The sequence below is a fragment of the Larimichthys crocea genome, chromosome XVI (genome assembly GCF_000972845.2).
Source record: "Larimichthys crocea isolate SSNF chromosome XVI, L_crocea_2.0, whole genome shotgun sequence".
In the NCBI taxonomy this organism is placed as follows: domain Eukaryota; kingdom Metazoa; phylum Chordata; class Actinopteri; family Sciaenidae; genus Larimichthys; species Larimichthys crocea.
This window is the reverse complement of record NC_040026.1, coordinates 17,399,451-17,416,827: the sequence shown is the minus strand read 5'-3', so window position 1 is coordinate 17,416,827 and position 17,377 is coordinate 17,399,451. Positions and strand designations below refer to the sequence as shown.

Sequence of the window (17,377 nt, the reverse complement as noted above, 5' to 3'; positions counted from 1 at the left end):
TGGGTAGTGAGGGAGTGGAAAGGCCTTGATATCCACGGAAAGCACAACAAAGCCGGAGCTTTTTACATTAAAAAGAAAGGAGATTGCCTTTTTTCCACTAGACGCCTTTCGAGCAGAGTGTCATGTCCTCCCTAGGCCTGCAGGAAGCGAGGGGCTGAGCTCGGCTAGAGCATTTGGCACATCTGAGGCACATCTGAGGGGGCTAAAGTTCTTGCCTTCTGAACACTTGCATCAGATTTGCAGGAGACCAGATATACTAGATGTTACTGTGTGAGGTGGGTGATCCTAGTTTAAATGTACACTGAGGTCGCCATACCACACACAGAGGTGTATAAATGAAAATGACTCATTCGAACTGGGGAAGTCACAGTTACAAACTGGGCAATATTCTTTATCCACTACTGCTACCTTCTGCCGTGTCCTGCTACTATGCATGCAAGGTTTAGTTTTAGCAAGTGGATGGAGGACAATGCAACGTTTTTCCCAGGATAAAGAAACATAAAGTCCCTAAGACGGGCATTAAAAACGCAAGTAATAAAAAATTAGCACCGATATCAGCCCCAGCAGGTGTTTACTGCTTGATGATTAAGCACGGTAAGTGTTGGGAGAAAAAAAAGTTAAAGATTAATCAGCAGCCAATTAAATGCCCATGGCGAGGAAAGTAAACTGTCTTGGCACGGGAATCTCCTCTGTGATCTCAGTTTGCACATCTCTGTGGTGCGCTCACAGATGACTAGCACAAGATATCTTCATCCAAATGTGTTGTTTATGCATGTTTACTTGTTTGTTCTGCACTTGGAATAGTGATGTGTTGGAGGGGGGAAATGTTGTCATGTTCCCTAATTTGATTCAAACCGGTTGTAAGAAGTACGTTGCGGTGAATGATACTGAATATTAAGGAAATGTTTGAGGGTGAAATATAAACAGGTTTAATTCAGATTATTTTTGTTTGTCTCAAGTAGGTAGGAGCATGGACTGTGGTAGTTTGAGACACACACAGACAGCATTATTTTACACAACATTTATAGGAACATTCAAAATATTGAGTATCGTATATACACTGATCATTCCATTTAGATTAAATGTGATTCTCACATTTCATTTTGCAACATTTTATACTTACGGTTCTGACTATAATGCCTTTACTTCAAAAGACAATTGTTCTAAACTGGTGCACTGTCAATGGTGAGTTTTGTAGTGACCACTATTTCCTGAAATCTTTTCCTCCAAGCTTTAGCTACCCAACAATGAATGCTCCAGTGAAGTAAAGAAATGTTCACATTTGGGAGGAAAGCTACAATTTCAGTTCATTTCAAGGTTTTGTTGATTATTTTTGCCAAAATCTAAAATAACAAATCTTCATTGAAACCACATCAAGGACAAGATTAAATGTTGCTCCTACTCCGGGTCAGTCATTTGAGAATTACATTTTAAAAGTTCTTAAACGTCCGATTCAGTATTTACTTCTCCAGCCCATTTGGAGGTTGTGGATTTATTTCACATCGTATTTGATTTGTGGAAGGACTCGTCTGCTCTCGGACTCAAGGTCGGTTGCATTTACACTACGGGTTTATTACGATGCTGTGAGCACCAGCACAACAAAGCTGACAACAAAAAACAATAACAGACAATAGACAAAATAAAGATATCATTAAAGATACATATTTTTACAAGGTAAATATCTGAATACAAACAATGAATTAAAGATTCTTCAACAACTTAGGGTAATAGGAAAAGCTACGATGGCAGGACAAAAAACAGAACATTTAATTTGAGTTTCATTTACATTACAGGTAAATGCTAATTTCTATCATATTATCGATTAAGTGAGATACCTTGAGCAACATTGGTTGCCAACAATATGGACTAAAAGCAAGGGACCCACAAGACTGGGCTGTTCATTAAGCTTTGATAGAGGCTAGAGATCAAGTCAAGACATACAGTGATTTATGAATTACTAAACAAGGCCAGATTCTGCAGCAACAACACAAACACACACAACCTGTTCTCAATAGGCATCATTCGCAAGTTCAAATACGAACCCTGAATTAACCTCAGTGGATGCACCACCGAGCTTCAGCGCAGGACTGTGTATGTGTGTATGCGTGTGTGTGTTAGAGAGAGAGTTTGGTCGAGGGGCCACAATGTGGATGTGGATATAAACCACAAAGGACTTGACAGATGTCATATGTATGGACAGCATTTTGAAAGTTTTATTGTATGTAATATGTTTTTAACATTCGAATAACCATTAAAAAAGATTTAAGAAGAAGTTGAAGTACTTACAAAGTCTTTCTCAAGCTTCTCTATCTCCTGCTTGTAGCTCTTCAGTCTGCTGTTGTACATGGCTCGGCTCTGGATGGGGATCTCCCGCACCTCGAGATCCATCTGCTCCAACTAAAATTAAATCCAGTTCATTTCATACATATTTTTTCCTGGCCAACATTTTAAGATCAATTCTACAACTAACAAACAATTTGGAATATGATTTATTACTAAATTCACAGGTTAAAACACATCCTGTTTAAAGCACTCCCATCAGATGCTAAAAAATCTACGCCTCTATTGATCATATTTCTCTTAGCGTATATACACATTTCTGCAAATGTTATAATGCTAAGGCTAAAAAAAAGGTTATTTTCTATGACAGAAAGTTGCTCAAAATAGAAATTGTGACAACTCTGAATATATAAAACTTCCTGAAACAACTTCAGCGACATTAACTTTAATATAATCCGGTGTTGATTGTAAGAAGAAAATGTCTCCCTTCTCACGTCACTCAGCTGTGATAAAAGTTGCGACAGAGGAAGGATGTTCTGTAAATAAACACACAATCAGATATGAGGCCCCCCTTCATTGCAGCGACATGCACAGGCCCAACAATGTCACAGTGAATGAAGTAAAAGTACATTTGATGCATGGCTAGACAGGTCTCTGTGTGGCGGATTTGGAGGAAACTAATCACTGTGACATAACAAGACAACTGCGACAACAATTTGTTTCTGTCAGGTGACTTTGCTCATTTTTAAAACAGCAACATGAAGACTCCCACCTCAAGATAATGGCTTGAAATGTGTCATAGGGGTGTCACTTAAAAGCAGATTACTGGAAAGTAATCATGCGAGGAGGAAGCCTCCTTTCCGCCACGTGAAGTGTGTGTCTGCATGTCATGTCACCACCGGGATAATACAGGTGCTGTTGTCTGGTGCCAGTGAAAATTGTCCCCTCCCTCTTTGCACAAATTCATTATTTAGGAAATGGGAAGAGGAGAAAATTACTGATCAAAGACGTACCAACTCTCTGACTTCTTCAAGCTGTTTGTCGACATTTAGAACCAGCTGTGTCTTCTCCTCTGAAAGGGAAAAAAACAGCAACATATTGATCAGCCGACAGAGGAACAGCGCTTCATGACAACAACCTAACTCCCCCGCAACGGGGGAAGAGAGGGGGAGAGAGAAAGAAAGAGACTGGGAGAAAACAACACACGAGGACACATTTGAAGATATATTTACACATTCTCTCTACATGACGAGCCAACATTTGATGTCTCTTAGTTATTGGCGTCTATGAGGCCTTTGTTGGTTTCTGTTGAGGAGCAGTGAGACACCTCGTGCCAACTCAAAGGGAAGGGAGGTGTCAGCTTTGCTTACTTGCCAGAAGTATGAGTCCCACTCAGAATGACTAACACGCCGTTCTGCACCTCACCCCGTGGCTGCTCTTCCACATTTACCCATTGAAACTTATTACGACTTGCGAGCGCTCCAAAGAAGCGCGTAAACTACAGTACACCCCGTCGTTATTTAGGGTAGCAACATTTCCACTTTGCTTCTGTTCATATAAGAACTGGTCTTTGTTCTGAAATCAGCTCTTTGCAGTGGAACTAAACCAGGTCCTGTCCGGTAGTTTAGTGTTTTAATGGAGATAAGAAAGGAGAGAAGACTGACTTAAACATTGAAATAATGATGAAAGAATGTCTTTGAATTTTAGGTATTTTAGGTATTGCCACAGAGTTGTTGTTAACAGCATCTAACCAGAAAACATGAAACAAAAATACACGTTACAGACTCAAATGTTTAGCAATCCCAGCAATTTAAAAAAATGTAGTTTTGGGGGGTCAGCCAAACAGAAAAAATATTTCAAGACATCAGATTGAGCTCTCATAATGTGATGGGCATGTGTTATTATTATTATTTCATTTATTTAAAGATGATTAAGCAAATAATAAAACAAATTACTGCATGTTACAATGGTAAGTCATAGCTCTAGTACAGAGCTTACAGACGAAATGCTTGTACAGTCTTAAACCAGAGTTTAGTTGTTAACATCATAATAAAATAATAGTAATAATAAATTAATATATGAATTAATGGACAGGCCTGAACATGAACGATGGCCCAGTTCCATTCGGGTGTCCCAGATTCATAATAATTCTATACAGTATATACTTCTCACTAATTGGCTTTTTAAACTAATTAAACAGTTCATATACAGAAAGAATCAAATGAAATCTACACACTTTATATGGACATGATTCAATATGTGTAACAACAGACGTCAATCAAACCGCTAATTAAACCTCACAAAGGCAAAGTGTCGGTCTTCAGATTTAATACTTTTAACAATTTCCAGCTGTGAGCCTCCATTTGCTATATTCATTGTATTGAGGGAAAATAGTGTCAATTGACAGCACTACACCAGGCCCCTCAAATGAAAGCAGCTAAGTAGAGTTCAGATTTATTTTATTATTTACACGTGTACCTTTCTTACTCTGACATGTCTCCCCAGACTCCCACAACTGTAGTGTTATATTATTAGTGTACATTTTACTCAAGTGTGCTTGTGTGTTAGCCATGAACCAAGGTTCAACTAGTTTCTACATTTAAGCTAAATCGTTGAAATCAGCCTTATGAATGAATAGTATAGATACAGGCTGACATTCTTCTCATTTTTGCAAATGTCCTTGAAGTCTGGCAAACCTGAACAAAACGTATTAAGCATCCCTAAAACTACAAATCTCAGAAGATAATATACACCCAAGAATTACCGACTACTGTCCGCCAAAACAAAACAATGACGTTTCAGCAGATTCTAATAGTGATTATCAGCAGAAAAAAAAAGTATAGGAAGCACTTGACATCTTTGAAAAGACAGCCAATCTCTGTTAATCAGTTTTGGCATCTTTATCAGAGGACACTGTGATATCAGCATGTCAGTATTCCCACTATATAAGCAGAAACGAAGTGATCCAACACAGAGTAGGACCAATCTCTCTTAAAAACAAAAGTCATTCAGATAAATTCAAATGTTTCTCTTTTAAATTAATGGCAGATATATTCTTAAAAGTAACTATTTTTTGAAAATGTTTGAATCAAATGAATCAAGAATCAAGTGTTGTGCCTTTAACCTGATAAATAATTAAGATCATCTTAAATAATTAAAATTCAAAGTCAACAAAACTTCAAATCACAAGGTTATCACTTGTGGGATTGCAATATCGCACGGAAAAAAAAATAAAAATAAAAAGCTAAGCCAAGATCTTCATTTCTCGGGCACCATGGGCCAACATTACCTTTTGCTAGTCCTCAAATTCATTTTTAAAACCTGTGTCCAACCCCACAGCCTACAGAATAAACAGCCAGAGGCAATTCACTGAAAGGTGAGATGATGCTTTCTTGCTCAAACTCAGGCCCGAGCTGGAGGGCTGTGAAATATGTATGGATATTTACCAAGACTACAACCTGCTGACAGACGGATGAGGAGTTTTGTACACAATAGTAAGGCGAATAAAGAAGAAGCAGGGCTTGGAAAATATTTTGGTTACTTGAAAAAAATGTTCTAGATTTGAGTTGCAATGATTGACAAGCACCCTCTTGCCATAAACACTCAAAGGTGGAGGAAGGGGGGAAAAATGACATTCATGTTTCATGGAACAAGGCCTAATATTTCATTGTATCCTCATTCAAATGTTCCTTGAACCTTGGGTTTTGGGGGATGGTAAGACATAAATATATAAACACACATTCATTCCATTGTTACATGAATGAAGACAGTCAAGGACAGTTTTTCCACATGCCCTGGCCATTATCAGTGATTGTGCACATGTGAAATAGAGTGATACAACAACAGCAATGACAAAAGCCCTTTGTCCAGAGCTATATTAATGTATTAAATAGAGTGCTGTCAAACAACGGGGTGAAAAAAAAAATCAGCCACTTCAGGAAGAAGAGCCAAAGGGACTTAAGAAAGGAAAGAAGAAAACCCTTAATGAGAAGGAAGGGAATTAAAATTCAACTGTAAACTATTCTGTTGGTGGCAAAAGACGTTGAACAACGACTTGTGGTTGTAATGCGTTTCCTGGCTTTGTACATATTCATATGGGCTTACTCTGACACAGTCAACAGATGGCGAGGGGAGGCGATGTGGAATTACGCCGTGGAATGGGCTGCCATAAATCCTCAAAAGATGCCAATTCCAAACCAGAAATATTCAGTCGGGCGAAGTTTTGTGAGAAGCAATGCCCTTTGAAAAACCAATGAGCCAGTCCAGAGAAAGAGATAAATGTTCCAAGTAGGGGATGGAAGCAGGTTTTAGCATTCGAAACTGAAAAACAAACAACTAGCAGGAGTGAACTAGTTGTAGACAATACCATTCAACAAACATCACTGCATTTACATTTATTGTACAACACTTATACAACACTTTATGGCTGCAGCTGATGATAATCAAAACCATGCAGTGTATTTCACAATACAAGCTGAATTACTTACAGTAACTGTTAGATAAGATATGCTGTACAGAACAGTTCTTTCTGTGGTTTTACATATTTTCACTTCCAAATGTGATTTGTATTCACTGAGCAACTCAAATGTATAAAAAAGATATTATGTGCACTGCAAAGTCACTATTTAATCTGTGTAAATAAGGGCCGGTCTTCATACACTGTGCACAACTGGCGAGTGATGAGGGCTGTGTTTTGAAATGGAGCCATATATATCGAGTCGTCTTTGAACACGAGGAAATATTGTCTGACTAAAAACATGCCATGACAGCATGCTGAATAAAAAACATTAGAATCTAATCAAGTTTAAAAATAATAATAACATTTTGAAAAGATGAAAATTAGTCAAACCGGTGTATCAATCTACAGAGAGGCACACGTGTGTTATGTAATAGACTACAACTCTCTGTCTGTTAAAACTCTTTGTATCTCATTTTTGACCTAAATATTAACGAATATAGATGGATGGACCAAAAATTGCATTTTATAATAACAAAAGAGGGAACCATTTCTCACCCGTAGCTTCTGCTACGTGGCTCCTACCTGTGAGTATAGCAGCACCACATGAGCATATGATCTATCCCACCTTTATCCTGTATACAAAGGGCCGTGCCTGTCGCCGCCCATTTATAAATGAGCTTAAACATTGTAGACATGGGTACACAAATGTGCTCAATAATCATGAACACACTGAGCCTTGCAGTGTATGCTTTGGTCCAAACATCGTGAGTGGGACTCCGTATTATATATCATATCATATTTGTGTGTGTACGTAACTAAAGGTGTCAATGACAGTTACTATACATGATATTAGTTGCAAAGTCATTTGGTTATGAATATGAACCATCTGTGAATTGCCTATACCTGGAAGCCACCAAGAAAAATTATTTTCAGTGTAAACGTGCTGTTTCTGAGCCTGGTATGCTGATACGATGTACATCGGGCCGAGTCATGGGACAACAGAGTCTACGGAGTATAATCGTTTTAATGTAGAGATTACAGGACAAAAATTCTCTATTCAAGCCAATCAAACATTATTCAGTAATGCATTCATGTGAAACAACAAATATTGACTTTAGTAAATAGGTACTCCCATTTGAATAGTTGAAGGGTTATCTGGCTGACATAAAATGTTTGACAGATACTCATTCACACGTTTGGACAATTTATTTTTGACAGTTTCTTCTGACATGACATGTTTCTGGAGTGTTGAAAGCACCCACACGCGCCACATGCGCACAAGTCTGACCTCTTGTCGTTAGACGACAAAGCTTACTACCATATGTTTGTTAAGGTCCTATCATGGGTGTCAGTTTTATTTTGATGCACCAAATATAGAAAAGTTGCATTTAGATTTACATTTAGCTGACGCTTTTATCCAAAGCTACTTACAGGGAGCAATTTGGGGTTCAGTATCTTGCCCAAGGACATTTCGACAAGCAGACTGGAGGAGCTGGGGATCGAACCACCGATCATCTGATTAGTGGACAACCCACTCTACTACCTTGTGTTCTTGTGTTTGTTAATGTCCTGTCATGGGTGTCATTTCATTTTGATGCACCGAACATAGAAAATAAAACTGCTGTGTTGTCACAACGACAGCCTAGGAAACCCCCTAGTAATGTTAATTTCATAAACAAATCTCTATTAAATTAAGTTGTCTTGGGTTTACCAGTGAAATGTCAGTCGCTATCCATTCATTTCTATGATTTCAAACAATGTAACACACGTGACTAAAAAGGACCATGTTCTCCTCTTACATTAACATTAATAGAAACAGTATTCTGGAGAATCATGTGAATACTTCTACTAGAATTACATTTAGCTGACGCTTTATCCAAAGTGACTTACAGGGAGCACTTCGACATGCAGACTGGAAGAGCTGGGGATCGAACCACCGATCATCTGATTAGTGGACAACTCCTGAGCCACCTTATGTTTACCTAAAGCTTACTACCTTATGTTTGTTAATGTCCTGTCATGGATGTCAGTTTCATTTTGATGCACCGAAACTGCTGTGTTGTCACGGTGACAGCCTAGGAAACCCCCCTAGTAATGTTAATTTCATCAACAAATCTTTATTGAATTAAGCTTTGTTGGGTTCACTCCCATCATATGAACACTAGACTTACATGTAGTCATTCAGCTGACGCTTTTATACAAAGTGGAGCAACTTGGGGTTCAGTATCATGCCTAAGGACACTTGGACATGCAGACTGGAGGAGCTGGGGCTCGAACCACTAACCTGAGCCACAGCAGCTCCCCCCAAAAAACATTTATTCAACATGTTTTCAACCTCGAAGCTCAGTGTTAAACATTTTCACAATGGCTACATCCATTAGACACACCAAGCTATCAAGACAGCCAGTATTACGTGATGTATCCAAGCCGAGAACACACTCAAACACCACCGAGAGCGATAAAACACCAGATTAATTAATTAAATGACACAACCAGCTCTGTAAGCTACACCTGCTGCCCGTCAGCTGAGAGATGTTGATAGCAACCGATAGCTTAGCGACTGCGGCTAATAAACTCATCTAAACCGTCTTACCTCCGCTTAGTTTGGGGATTCTTCCGATCTTGTTGGTTACTTCTGCTGTGAGGGTGCCAAAGTCCTGCTCGTAGGCTTCAAAATCTGAAGACATTTCGACAGTTTTGGGCTTGGAAACAGGTGACTTGACAGTTAGCTCGGAATAATAACAACAAGGCTCGAATGGAGTCCCTTCCTTTGGAGTCACAGTATAATGTGCTCGGTAAGATTTCCGACACTGAGCTAGACGATAAATAAAATAAAAAAATAAAAGCAGCCACTTTTATTTTTGCCGAACGTGAATTAACATTCTTTTCTTTTATTTTTTTGCAATTATGTGAATGTTGAGTAGTATTTTTTGATTTTTTTTTTAAAAACGTCCCCAACGGTTGGAGGGGAACAGTTTTCTGAGACACCATGATGAGGAAGGTTCCTCCCTGTGTACACAGAAGAAAAACCGAGGAAGTGTCCAGGTTGGTTAATTTAAAGTGACAGTTTCATTCATAAAAAAACAACAACAAAAACAATGCGCGTATGCCTGTACCGGTGAGCATCTCTTTTATTAAATCTTTAATGTGCTGAATCATCCAGTTTGTGGCAGTTAATCCAGTCTGACGCGTTTAGTTCTGTCAAAGCGAGCGAGCAAGGGAGCTAACCAGGCTAGCTGCTAGCCTTTGTGCTAAACCGAGACATTTTTTTTTTGTGACAAAGATATCAACACTTGGGTTGTGTTTTTATTGTATTTTCTGTTTCTTTTTAAAGCTTGTGAATATGCTAGACACTGCTTACACGCGAATACAATGTTTACAACGCAGTGTTTTCCTGCTTGCTTGGTAGCTTGAGCTAATTGAAGTTGGGTGGCTGTCACTGCTGTTGATCGCTTTGCATCTTGCACTGACCGCGTTGGTGTGTTTGTTTCATATTATTTCACCCTTTTTTAGCGTGCTTCCTTTTAATATATCAGCTGTTAAATAATTTCTAAAAGTTGAGTTCAGAAAATAAGGCAGTAGAAATGATAATTAAAGCTTTCTCATCTGATATGTTTGATATGTATGAGGACCCCCCACATGTGTCACACTGTTATAACTTTTATATTTACTTTGTTTAACTTTCATCTTATTAACATATTTATATGCTGGGTTATTAGCTCATGTGTGTTTATGATTGATAAAATAGTTAATGCATAATTATTATTATTGGTTATTAAATACCAAGAGCTGTGCGTCTTTGGACAGTGCAAATGCCTCTGCATTTTCTCAATTATCTGCACACGCACAGTCACCGTTATTTTTGGTGAAAATTGGTGGACCCTCATGCATTACTTCAGTGGACCCCCTTGGGGTCGTGGACTCCTGGTTGAAGACCCCTGGGTTAGACCATTGGCATTATATATTAACTAAAACTTCAACTTTATTTATTTATATAGCACCTTTCATACAGAATTGTAGTGAAGTGATTCACAGAGCAGAGTAAAAACAGAAATAGACAACTAACAGTTCTTAAGGTAAGAGAACAGTTGCATTAAAAAAAATAGAGATTAGAAGAAAAGTAAGAAGCATAAAACTACACAAACGAAACAAATAAGAAGAAAATTTAAATAGGGTAAAAGGCATAATTTAAGAACAGTTGCGGTAAAAATAGATAAGACCTGTACAGTAAATAAGTACCAGAGATAAAAAATAACAGGGAGTGATCAGGACATAAGGCACCTTAGGTAAAAGCCTGGCCTATTAGGTGTTAGACTCAATATTGGAAGCTCAGAGTTGAATCAGCACCTCTTTAAACCGATACAAACAAAAGCTGAACATTAAACTCTTTATAAATGCATGATTTATTACAGGGCTGTTATATTTTGCTGCATTCGTTTTAGGTATGTGTGCTTAATACACTGGCGTGTACATAGACTACAGCAAACATGGTCACCGGATATAGCTTTGTGTATATGCGCCGGTTCTAATGTTTCTCTCTGTCTCTTAGATGGGGGATTTGAGTCTGTCACAAGGATAGTGTGCTTTAAAGATTGTCAGGAGAGGATGCTGCTCTTTGCCGGCACAAGCAACAATGGGATGCAGAGAGCCCCAGTGACCCAAGACCAGGCCAGTTGCTGGGTACTCAGAAGAAGAGAAAAAACATGTGCATCGTCTGCACCGCTGACTTTGAAAGATAGCAGAGGAAAAAAAGTAACACACTGAAGCTCAGTCGATACATTTCAGGAACTCAACAGCCAAAATATTAGTAATAACTTTGTTGCAAAAAGATGAACTTCCTGTCAACCTTTGTGACATTTGAGAACCTCCATGAGGTTCGGAGATTGTGCCACTGGGGTCCCATCATAGCCTTGTCTGTCATTGCTATATGCTCCACCATGGCTGTTCTGGACTCCATTATCTGGTACTGGCCGCTAGACACTACAGGAGGCAGCATTAACTTCATCATGCTCCTCAACTGGACTGTCCTCATCCTCTACAACTACTTCAACGCTATGTTTGTTGGACCTGGATACATCCCTCTTGGCTGGAAACCAGTAAGGACGAAAAGCTTATGGCATTTGTCAGTGGTGTTCATTTAAATAGAACAAATGGGACCATGTCTGCGAAGTTACCACATAAAGATGTAATGTAGAGATAAATGACTTAATTATAGGAAGGGTGTTGCACCAGATGTTTGGCTGTAAACTGTATGTGTTTGTCTCGAAACAGGAGAATCAACAGGAAACCCAGTATCTACAGTACTGCAGAGTGTGTCAAGGGTACAAGGCCCCCAGATCCCACCATTGTCGCAAGTGTAACAGGTAGCTACTGAAAATTTATTACCAAAGTAAGAGTAGTTGTTGTTTTTTTCTGGCTTCTGACCTAAACAGAATAAAACCACCCAGTGCAACTCTAGCTAGGAAATCAGTAGGGATGCAACGATTATAGACTTTCATTATGCGATTATAGTCTTGAGTAAAAACCCTGATTTCACGATTGTAATGCTTTTTTTTTTTACAACACTACAAACAAATAAAATCACATCAGCATATTTTCAGTTTAAGTGTTTGTTTTTTGCCATTTTAGTAAAAAAAGCCCTTGAGGGGATTACGTACCTTTTTGGTGAGCATTAAATTTATGAACGGCACAATGTTCATTTTCCTGCTTTATTGCTGTTGGTTTATGTCACACTGAAGGCCCAACTATTAATTCACGGCTATTTGAATGATCGTAAGTGTAAAAAAACCCCTCTGTGTAGCTGAGCCTTTACATTTACAATCTGTGACATTATAAACCGCAGTTTAAAAGTCAGTCTGCATCCTTATTTTCTAGCACAGTAAATTAGATTTTACTTGCGCGTGTATATAGTTTGTCCATGTTGTTTGTGCCCACTCAGTGCTGTAAGGTCTCTGTGCAGCCCATAAAGCGCTGCGTCACATAATCTATTTATGTGACGTTAAACAGATTTTAAAAAACCGATGCAGTGTGACTCGCTGATGAACTTGTCACTCTGTGTCCTCCCAAACAACCAGTCAATTCCCCCAGCACTCCTCTCCTCCTCTGCCTCCCCTCCCCCCAGGTGCGTGATGAAGATGGACCACCACTGCCCCTGGATCAACAACTGCTGCGGCCACCTGAACCACGCCTACTTCACCAGTTTCCTGCTGCTGGCTCCGCTGGGCTGCTCACACGCTGCCATCATCTTCATTATGACCATGTACACGCAGCTATATGAGAGAGTGAGTGTCCTCACCCGGTTGCGCTCTGCTTTCGATGGTCTATTATCACCACGGCTTTTATCTACAGACGTCTCGTTCATTTGAACATTTCATAGTGATGTTACCACACATGTCAGACTGTTGTTTTTTTTTCTTTCTTTCCCTCACTGCAGATATCATTCGGCTGGAGCACCGTGAAAATTGACATGAGTGCTGTGCGTCAGTTCCAGCCTCTCATGCCCTTCAGTGTACCCGCCTTTGCTGCCACACTCTTTGCCTTAGGCTTAGCACTGGGCACTACTATTGCTGTTGGCATGCTTTTCTTCATACAGGCAAGTTTTTTCATCGGAGTTTACAGTTCACACAATCAGCTGGCTATGAAATGTGATATTTAACCTTGCAAAAAACAAAAGCCGTTTGTAGGAAATATGATCGATCGTGTCATATTTAGACAATGATTTGACTTGCTCCTATATGAAATTTCCATAGCTCATCAATAAATATTTATAGTTAGGTGTATCAGATGAAGACAGTACGGTTCTACAAATGTATGGCTTATCCTTATTTATTCTGATTTACTCGCAGCCGTGTAAGAAAGAAACTGTAAACACAGTATAAATGTCAAGTGAAATGAATAGACACAGAACATGAACAAACAAAAAAAACATTTATTTATACATGTTAGAGTCAGAAATGTACAAACTGATCTACTTTTTCTCCTTTTCAGATGAAAGTCATCCTTCGAAATAAGACCTCGATCGAGTCCTGGATCGAGGAAAAGGTCAGTTGACTTTGTTTTGCGGTGACATTTTGCAAAGTTAGAGTCGTTTCAGATGGATAACTTTTTATGTTTATTGTTTGAGTTACAAACAACAATCTAGGATGTCATCTTTTTGAGTGTATCCATTACATACGTCTTTAAATTAACCTGTTTTCAACGCTCTTTAAATCAAACAAGTCCCCTTCTATAACGAATGAATCATCTGTCAGTACAATTGTAGTGCGCTGATTACAGAAAGAAGACACCACCCCACACATCCGATCCCTCTGACACACACACACTCACACACAACCACTCCCTGTGTGTTTTCCACTAGGCCAAAGACAGAATACAGCACTACCAAACAGGGGAGGACTTCATCTTCCCCTACGACCTCGGCAGCCGCTGGCTGAACTTCAAGCAAGTCTTCACGTGGTCAGGGACGCCCAAGGGTGATGGCCTTGAATGGATAGTCCATCCCAAGTGTCACCAGCACACCTTAACTGTATGTCCACTGCATGTGATGCTGTTTTTGATTTGTCCGTTACTGCTCTTATGTGCACTTATTAAATGATAAATAATGTTTAATTTGTAGACTGTATGAAAGCATTTTAGGGAGTAGGTATTGTTAAGTCTTCTCGATACATTTCCTGTTAAACAGTGAGAGAAAAGTTCCGTAAGTTGTCGAACAATAGTGATTACAATAGTCTCATTCATCTTTAAACAGATTGAGCAACTGAAGCAGAAAGCTGATAAACGAGTGAGAAGTGTAAGTACCTGCCAAATCCCTATTGTGTCATCTTTGTGGTGTTGATTTACACAAAGCACACACACAAAAAAGTAGATTTTAAGCATGACTGGTTAGGATGTGTGTGACTTCAGAGAAAAGTTTGAGTTTGTATTTAAAGCTCCCCACGTGTAGTACTCACAGACTCTTATAAAAAGTTCATTAGAAATGTCATTGCAGCTTAGTGTGTATCATGTTGGTGTGCATATAAGCAGGATGCAGTGTTATTTCACCCATTGTCCAGTGCTTTTTGCCCTTTATATGTAATGAGTCGTATCATAAATTGAATCTTGGAGGTTCACAAGATTAAACTAACTAATCCAACGGAGTCTTTCCTGCGATCAAAGCCTTAGCATGTCAGTTTACTTGAATTTGCTGTGCGTGCCAAACTACAAGGTCGGGAAATCGGGAAACAGAATTTGGCGTTCCTTTATTGTGGGAACTTATCTACACTTAGGATTACATTGGAAATTGTCTTTTTAAACTTTAGGAAACATTTCTTCATAATAGAATAATAGACAAAAGAAGGAAGGAAGACAATTTTCAAATGTAAGAAAATAGAGTGAAAAATCCGGCTTGCACTGTTTGACCTTCTGTGGTCGGCCACTTCTGTTATTTGTTCCACTTCCAGTTTTGTCTCTTAACTTCAGTTTGTTATTGCTGAATCTTTAGCCTGTTCAGGCCACGCACACCATCATGTGAATTTCTCAAATTTGGGAACCCAAGTCTGCACTTTTTAGGTCATTTTCTGTGACAACACATCTACCAGATATTTACAAAATTACGTTCATTATTAACTAGCTCAGTAGCTTTTTGTATGTTGTTATCTTAACAGCTAACTTAACAGAACAATAATGCAGGTTAGGGTTAATGGTGTAACTAACAAACAGTCAGAAAACATATGTTATGATATCAAACAGTTATAAACATGTAATTAAGACAAATACCAGCACATTCTGATCAGTCACCATGACTACACTGTACAGTAAAATGACCAGCTCATGCTGTATATAGCTGTTATATAGCTGGTCAGACTTTATAAACACGTATCTGTATTTTGTCTGAATTTAGGTCAGATCAGTAGAATAATCAGATCTCTTGTATTCTTCGGCCAGCAGGTCCAGTACCGCGCAGTGGAGGACTATAATGGAGCTTGCTGTCCGGTGAGCAAAGGTCTCCAAACCTTTTTCAGAACCCCCTGCACAGAGGAACCCAGGATCCCACTCAGAAAGGGGGACACCATCCTGGCCACTCGTGGTACCAAGTGAGTTCATTTAGGCTGAGCAAACAGAACAATGATCATGGTTGTTTGTTGAAGTCTGGATTTTTACACATCTAATTAGGATTTATTTTGAATCCATGAGACTGAAACTGCATCGTCTATGTGAATTCTTCTAATTACTGCTCTTTACCTTCAGATGGTGGATGTATGGAGACAAAGCTTTGAGCGAGGAGCAAATAAGAGGTGAGTTGAGATTTCCTGTGGTAAAGTATTAAAATTCAACAAACGTGTTAACGGTGTCCTATTTTTCTTCCTTTTTTTTTCTTTCTTTCAGCGGGGGAGCGTGTGAGGGGATGGTTTCCAAGGCGATGTGTGGAGAAGTGCCATTATGACACAGCTGCCAGTGATAGCACCAGCGATAAGAAAGTAAATTAATATATATTTGAGCAGGCTTTATGTAGAGCAGGGGAGTTAAACTGAACAAGAGGTGCGTGTCCGTGTTCATCGATCTACATCCACAGAAGATGTCATGCCTGATGCTTCAGGCCCACCATCAAGAATTTCATACTTTGATTCAAATTTCTCACATATTTCAAACCCAACTTGAATTTTTTAAAAGGTAACACAGTTCTATAAGTCTTACTGAGCGCCTTGCTGTCAAATAAAGTCTTGAAGAGGAGTACATTGTTGGACAGTTGAGATGGACTGGTCCCTTGGGTTCAGTTTGACTCCTCTGACCAGAATTTGAAACCCAGCAAGAGTCTTAATTTCCAAGAATTGCCACCAGGCTTTAATGTGACTGCATTGTGATTACATGACTTTTTACTTGAATCTGTTGTTTTTACTTGTGTTGATGTCCGTTTTTGCTAATTATGCAATGCCTCTGTCCAGCTAACCCCCGGGGGCTTCATCATGCAACTCTTTCTACAGTATGGAGATAACACTTAATTTCTTTTTATTATTTTTGTAAAAACTAATTGTTGGCCTCAAAGTATAAATTGAAAATTAAAAATCTTCCGCAAGAGTTGCTGTTTTATCTCTGTCTTTGTTTTTTAATGTTTTAATACATATTCATTTTAATATAATTTATTAAAGTGCCTTGGGCTTGACGTCAAAAAAAAAAGTAATTCTGCATTTGCAGTGTCATACACACGTTTATGCTGCTGCTGATTGGATTTAGCCTAAATTAATTTTGATGTAATGCCTTGTTCTTACATTTTCAGGTTTACGCTGATTGGCATTTTATAAAGAAGAAATCTACGTGTCATAAACAAACTTAAAGTGCGCACCCTAAAAGCCTCTAACCGGTATTTTAAGTTTGTAACTGGAGCCTTTGCTTTGGAACAACCTGTCTGAAGGTGTCAGGTATCTTTGGCATTAGTTCTTGAAGGCCCTGCACACTCACACAGGTGTTTTTAAAACATGCTCACTAATCACAAAGCTGTACCAATGAGAGTGATGGAGGGTGCAGTTTGTCCTGCCTTAACAGGTGCAAAACAGAACAGGGACACAGGTTTATTTGTCATATGTACGTTAACACAAGGCCAACAATACAATACAGTGTGTTGGACGTGAGGAACCGGTCGGCTCAGCATTAAGAGCACTAAGA

At 39.0% G+C, this 17,377-nt stretch overlaps 2 protein-coding genes across 8 annotated transcripts in view; one reads left to right on the top strand and one right to left on the bottom strand.

The window, feature by feature from the left end:
- The window catches only part of vti1a (vesicle transport through interaction with t-SNAREs 1A), a 116,270-nt gene extending 106,734 nt beyond the window's left edge, over window positions 1-9,536 (bottom strand). For all 5 annotated transcript variants that reach the window (XR_003463985.1, XM_019264777.2, XM_010747650.3 and 2 more), the window contains exons 1-3: window positions 9,333-9,536; window positions 3,294-3,352; window positions 2,287-2,397 (exon numbers count right to left, since the gene is read on the bottom strand). Coding sequence is in view for 4 of the 5 variants with exons in the window: in XM_019264777.2 (XP_019120322.1) it covers window positions 2,287-2,397; window positions 3,294-3,352; window positions 9,333-9,426 (264 nt within the window). In the remaining variant the exon portion in view is untranslated. The remainder of the gene's footprint in view (window positions 1-2,286; window positions 2,398-3,293; window positions 3,353-9,332) is intronic.
- Window positions 9,537-9,703: 167 nt separating this feature from the next.
- On the top strand, window positions 9,704-16,792 carry zdhhc6 (zDHHC palmitoyltransferase 6). 3 transcript variants are annotated; one of them, XM_019264708.2, is made up of 11 exons: window positions 9,704-9,784; window positions 11,289-11,835; window positions 12,011-12,102; window positions 12,861-13,020; window positions 13,173-13,331; window positions 13,727-13,780; window positions 14,097-14,264; window positions 14,487-14,528; window positions 15,662-15,810; window positions 15,965-16,011; window positions 16,103-16,792. In XM_019264708.2, the coding sequence occupies exons 2-11, from the start codon at window positions 11,569-11,571 to the stop codon at window positions 16,201-16,203; spliced, it is 1,239 nt and encodes a 412-aa protein (XP_019120253.1). In that variant the 5' UTR covers window positions 9,704-9,784; window positions 11,289-11,568; the 3' UTR covers window positions 16,204-16,792. The 3 variants fall into 3 exon arrangements, with proteins under 3 accessions (XP_019120253.1, XP_019120255.1, XP_019120252.1); XM_019264710.2 differs by having other exon boundaries at window positions 9,720-9,857; window positions 15,665-15,810; XM_019264707.2 differs by having other exon boundaries at window positions 9,720-9,857.
- The last annotated feature ends 585 nt before the right edge of the window (window positions 16,793-17,377 follow it).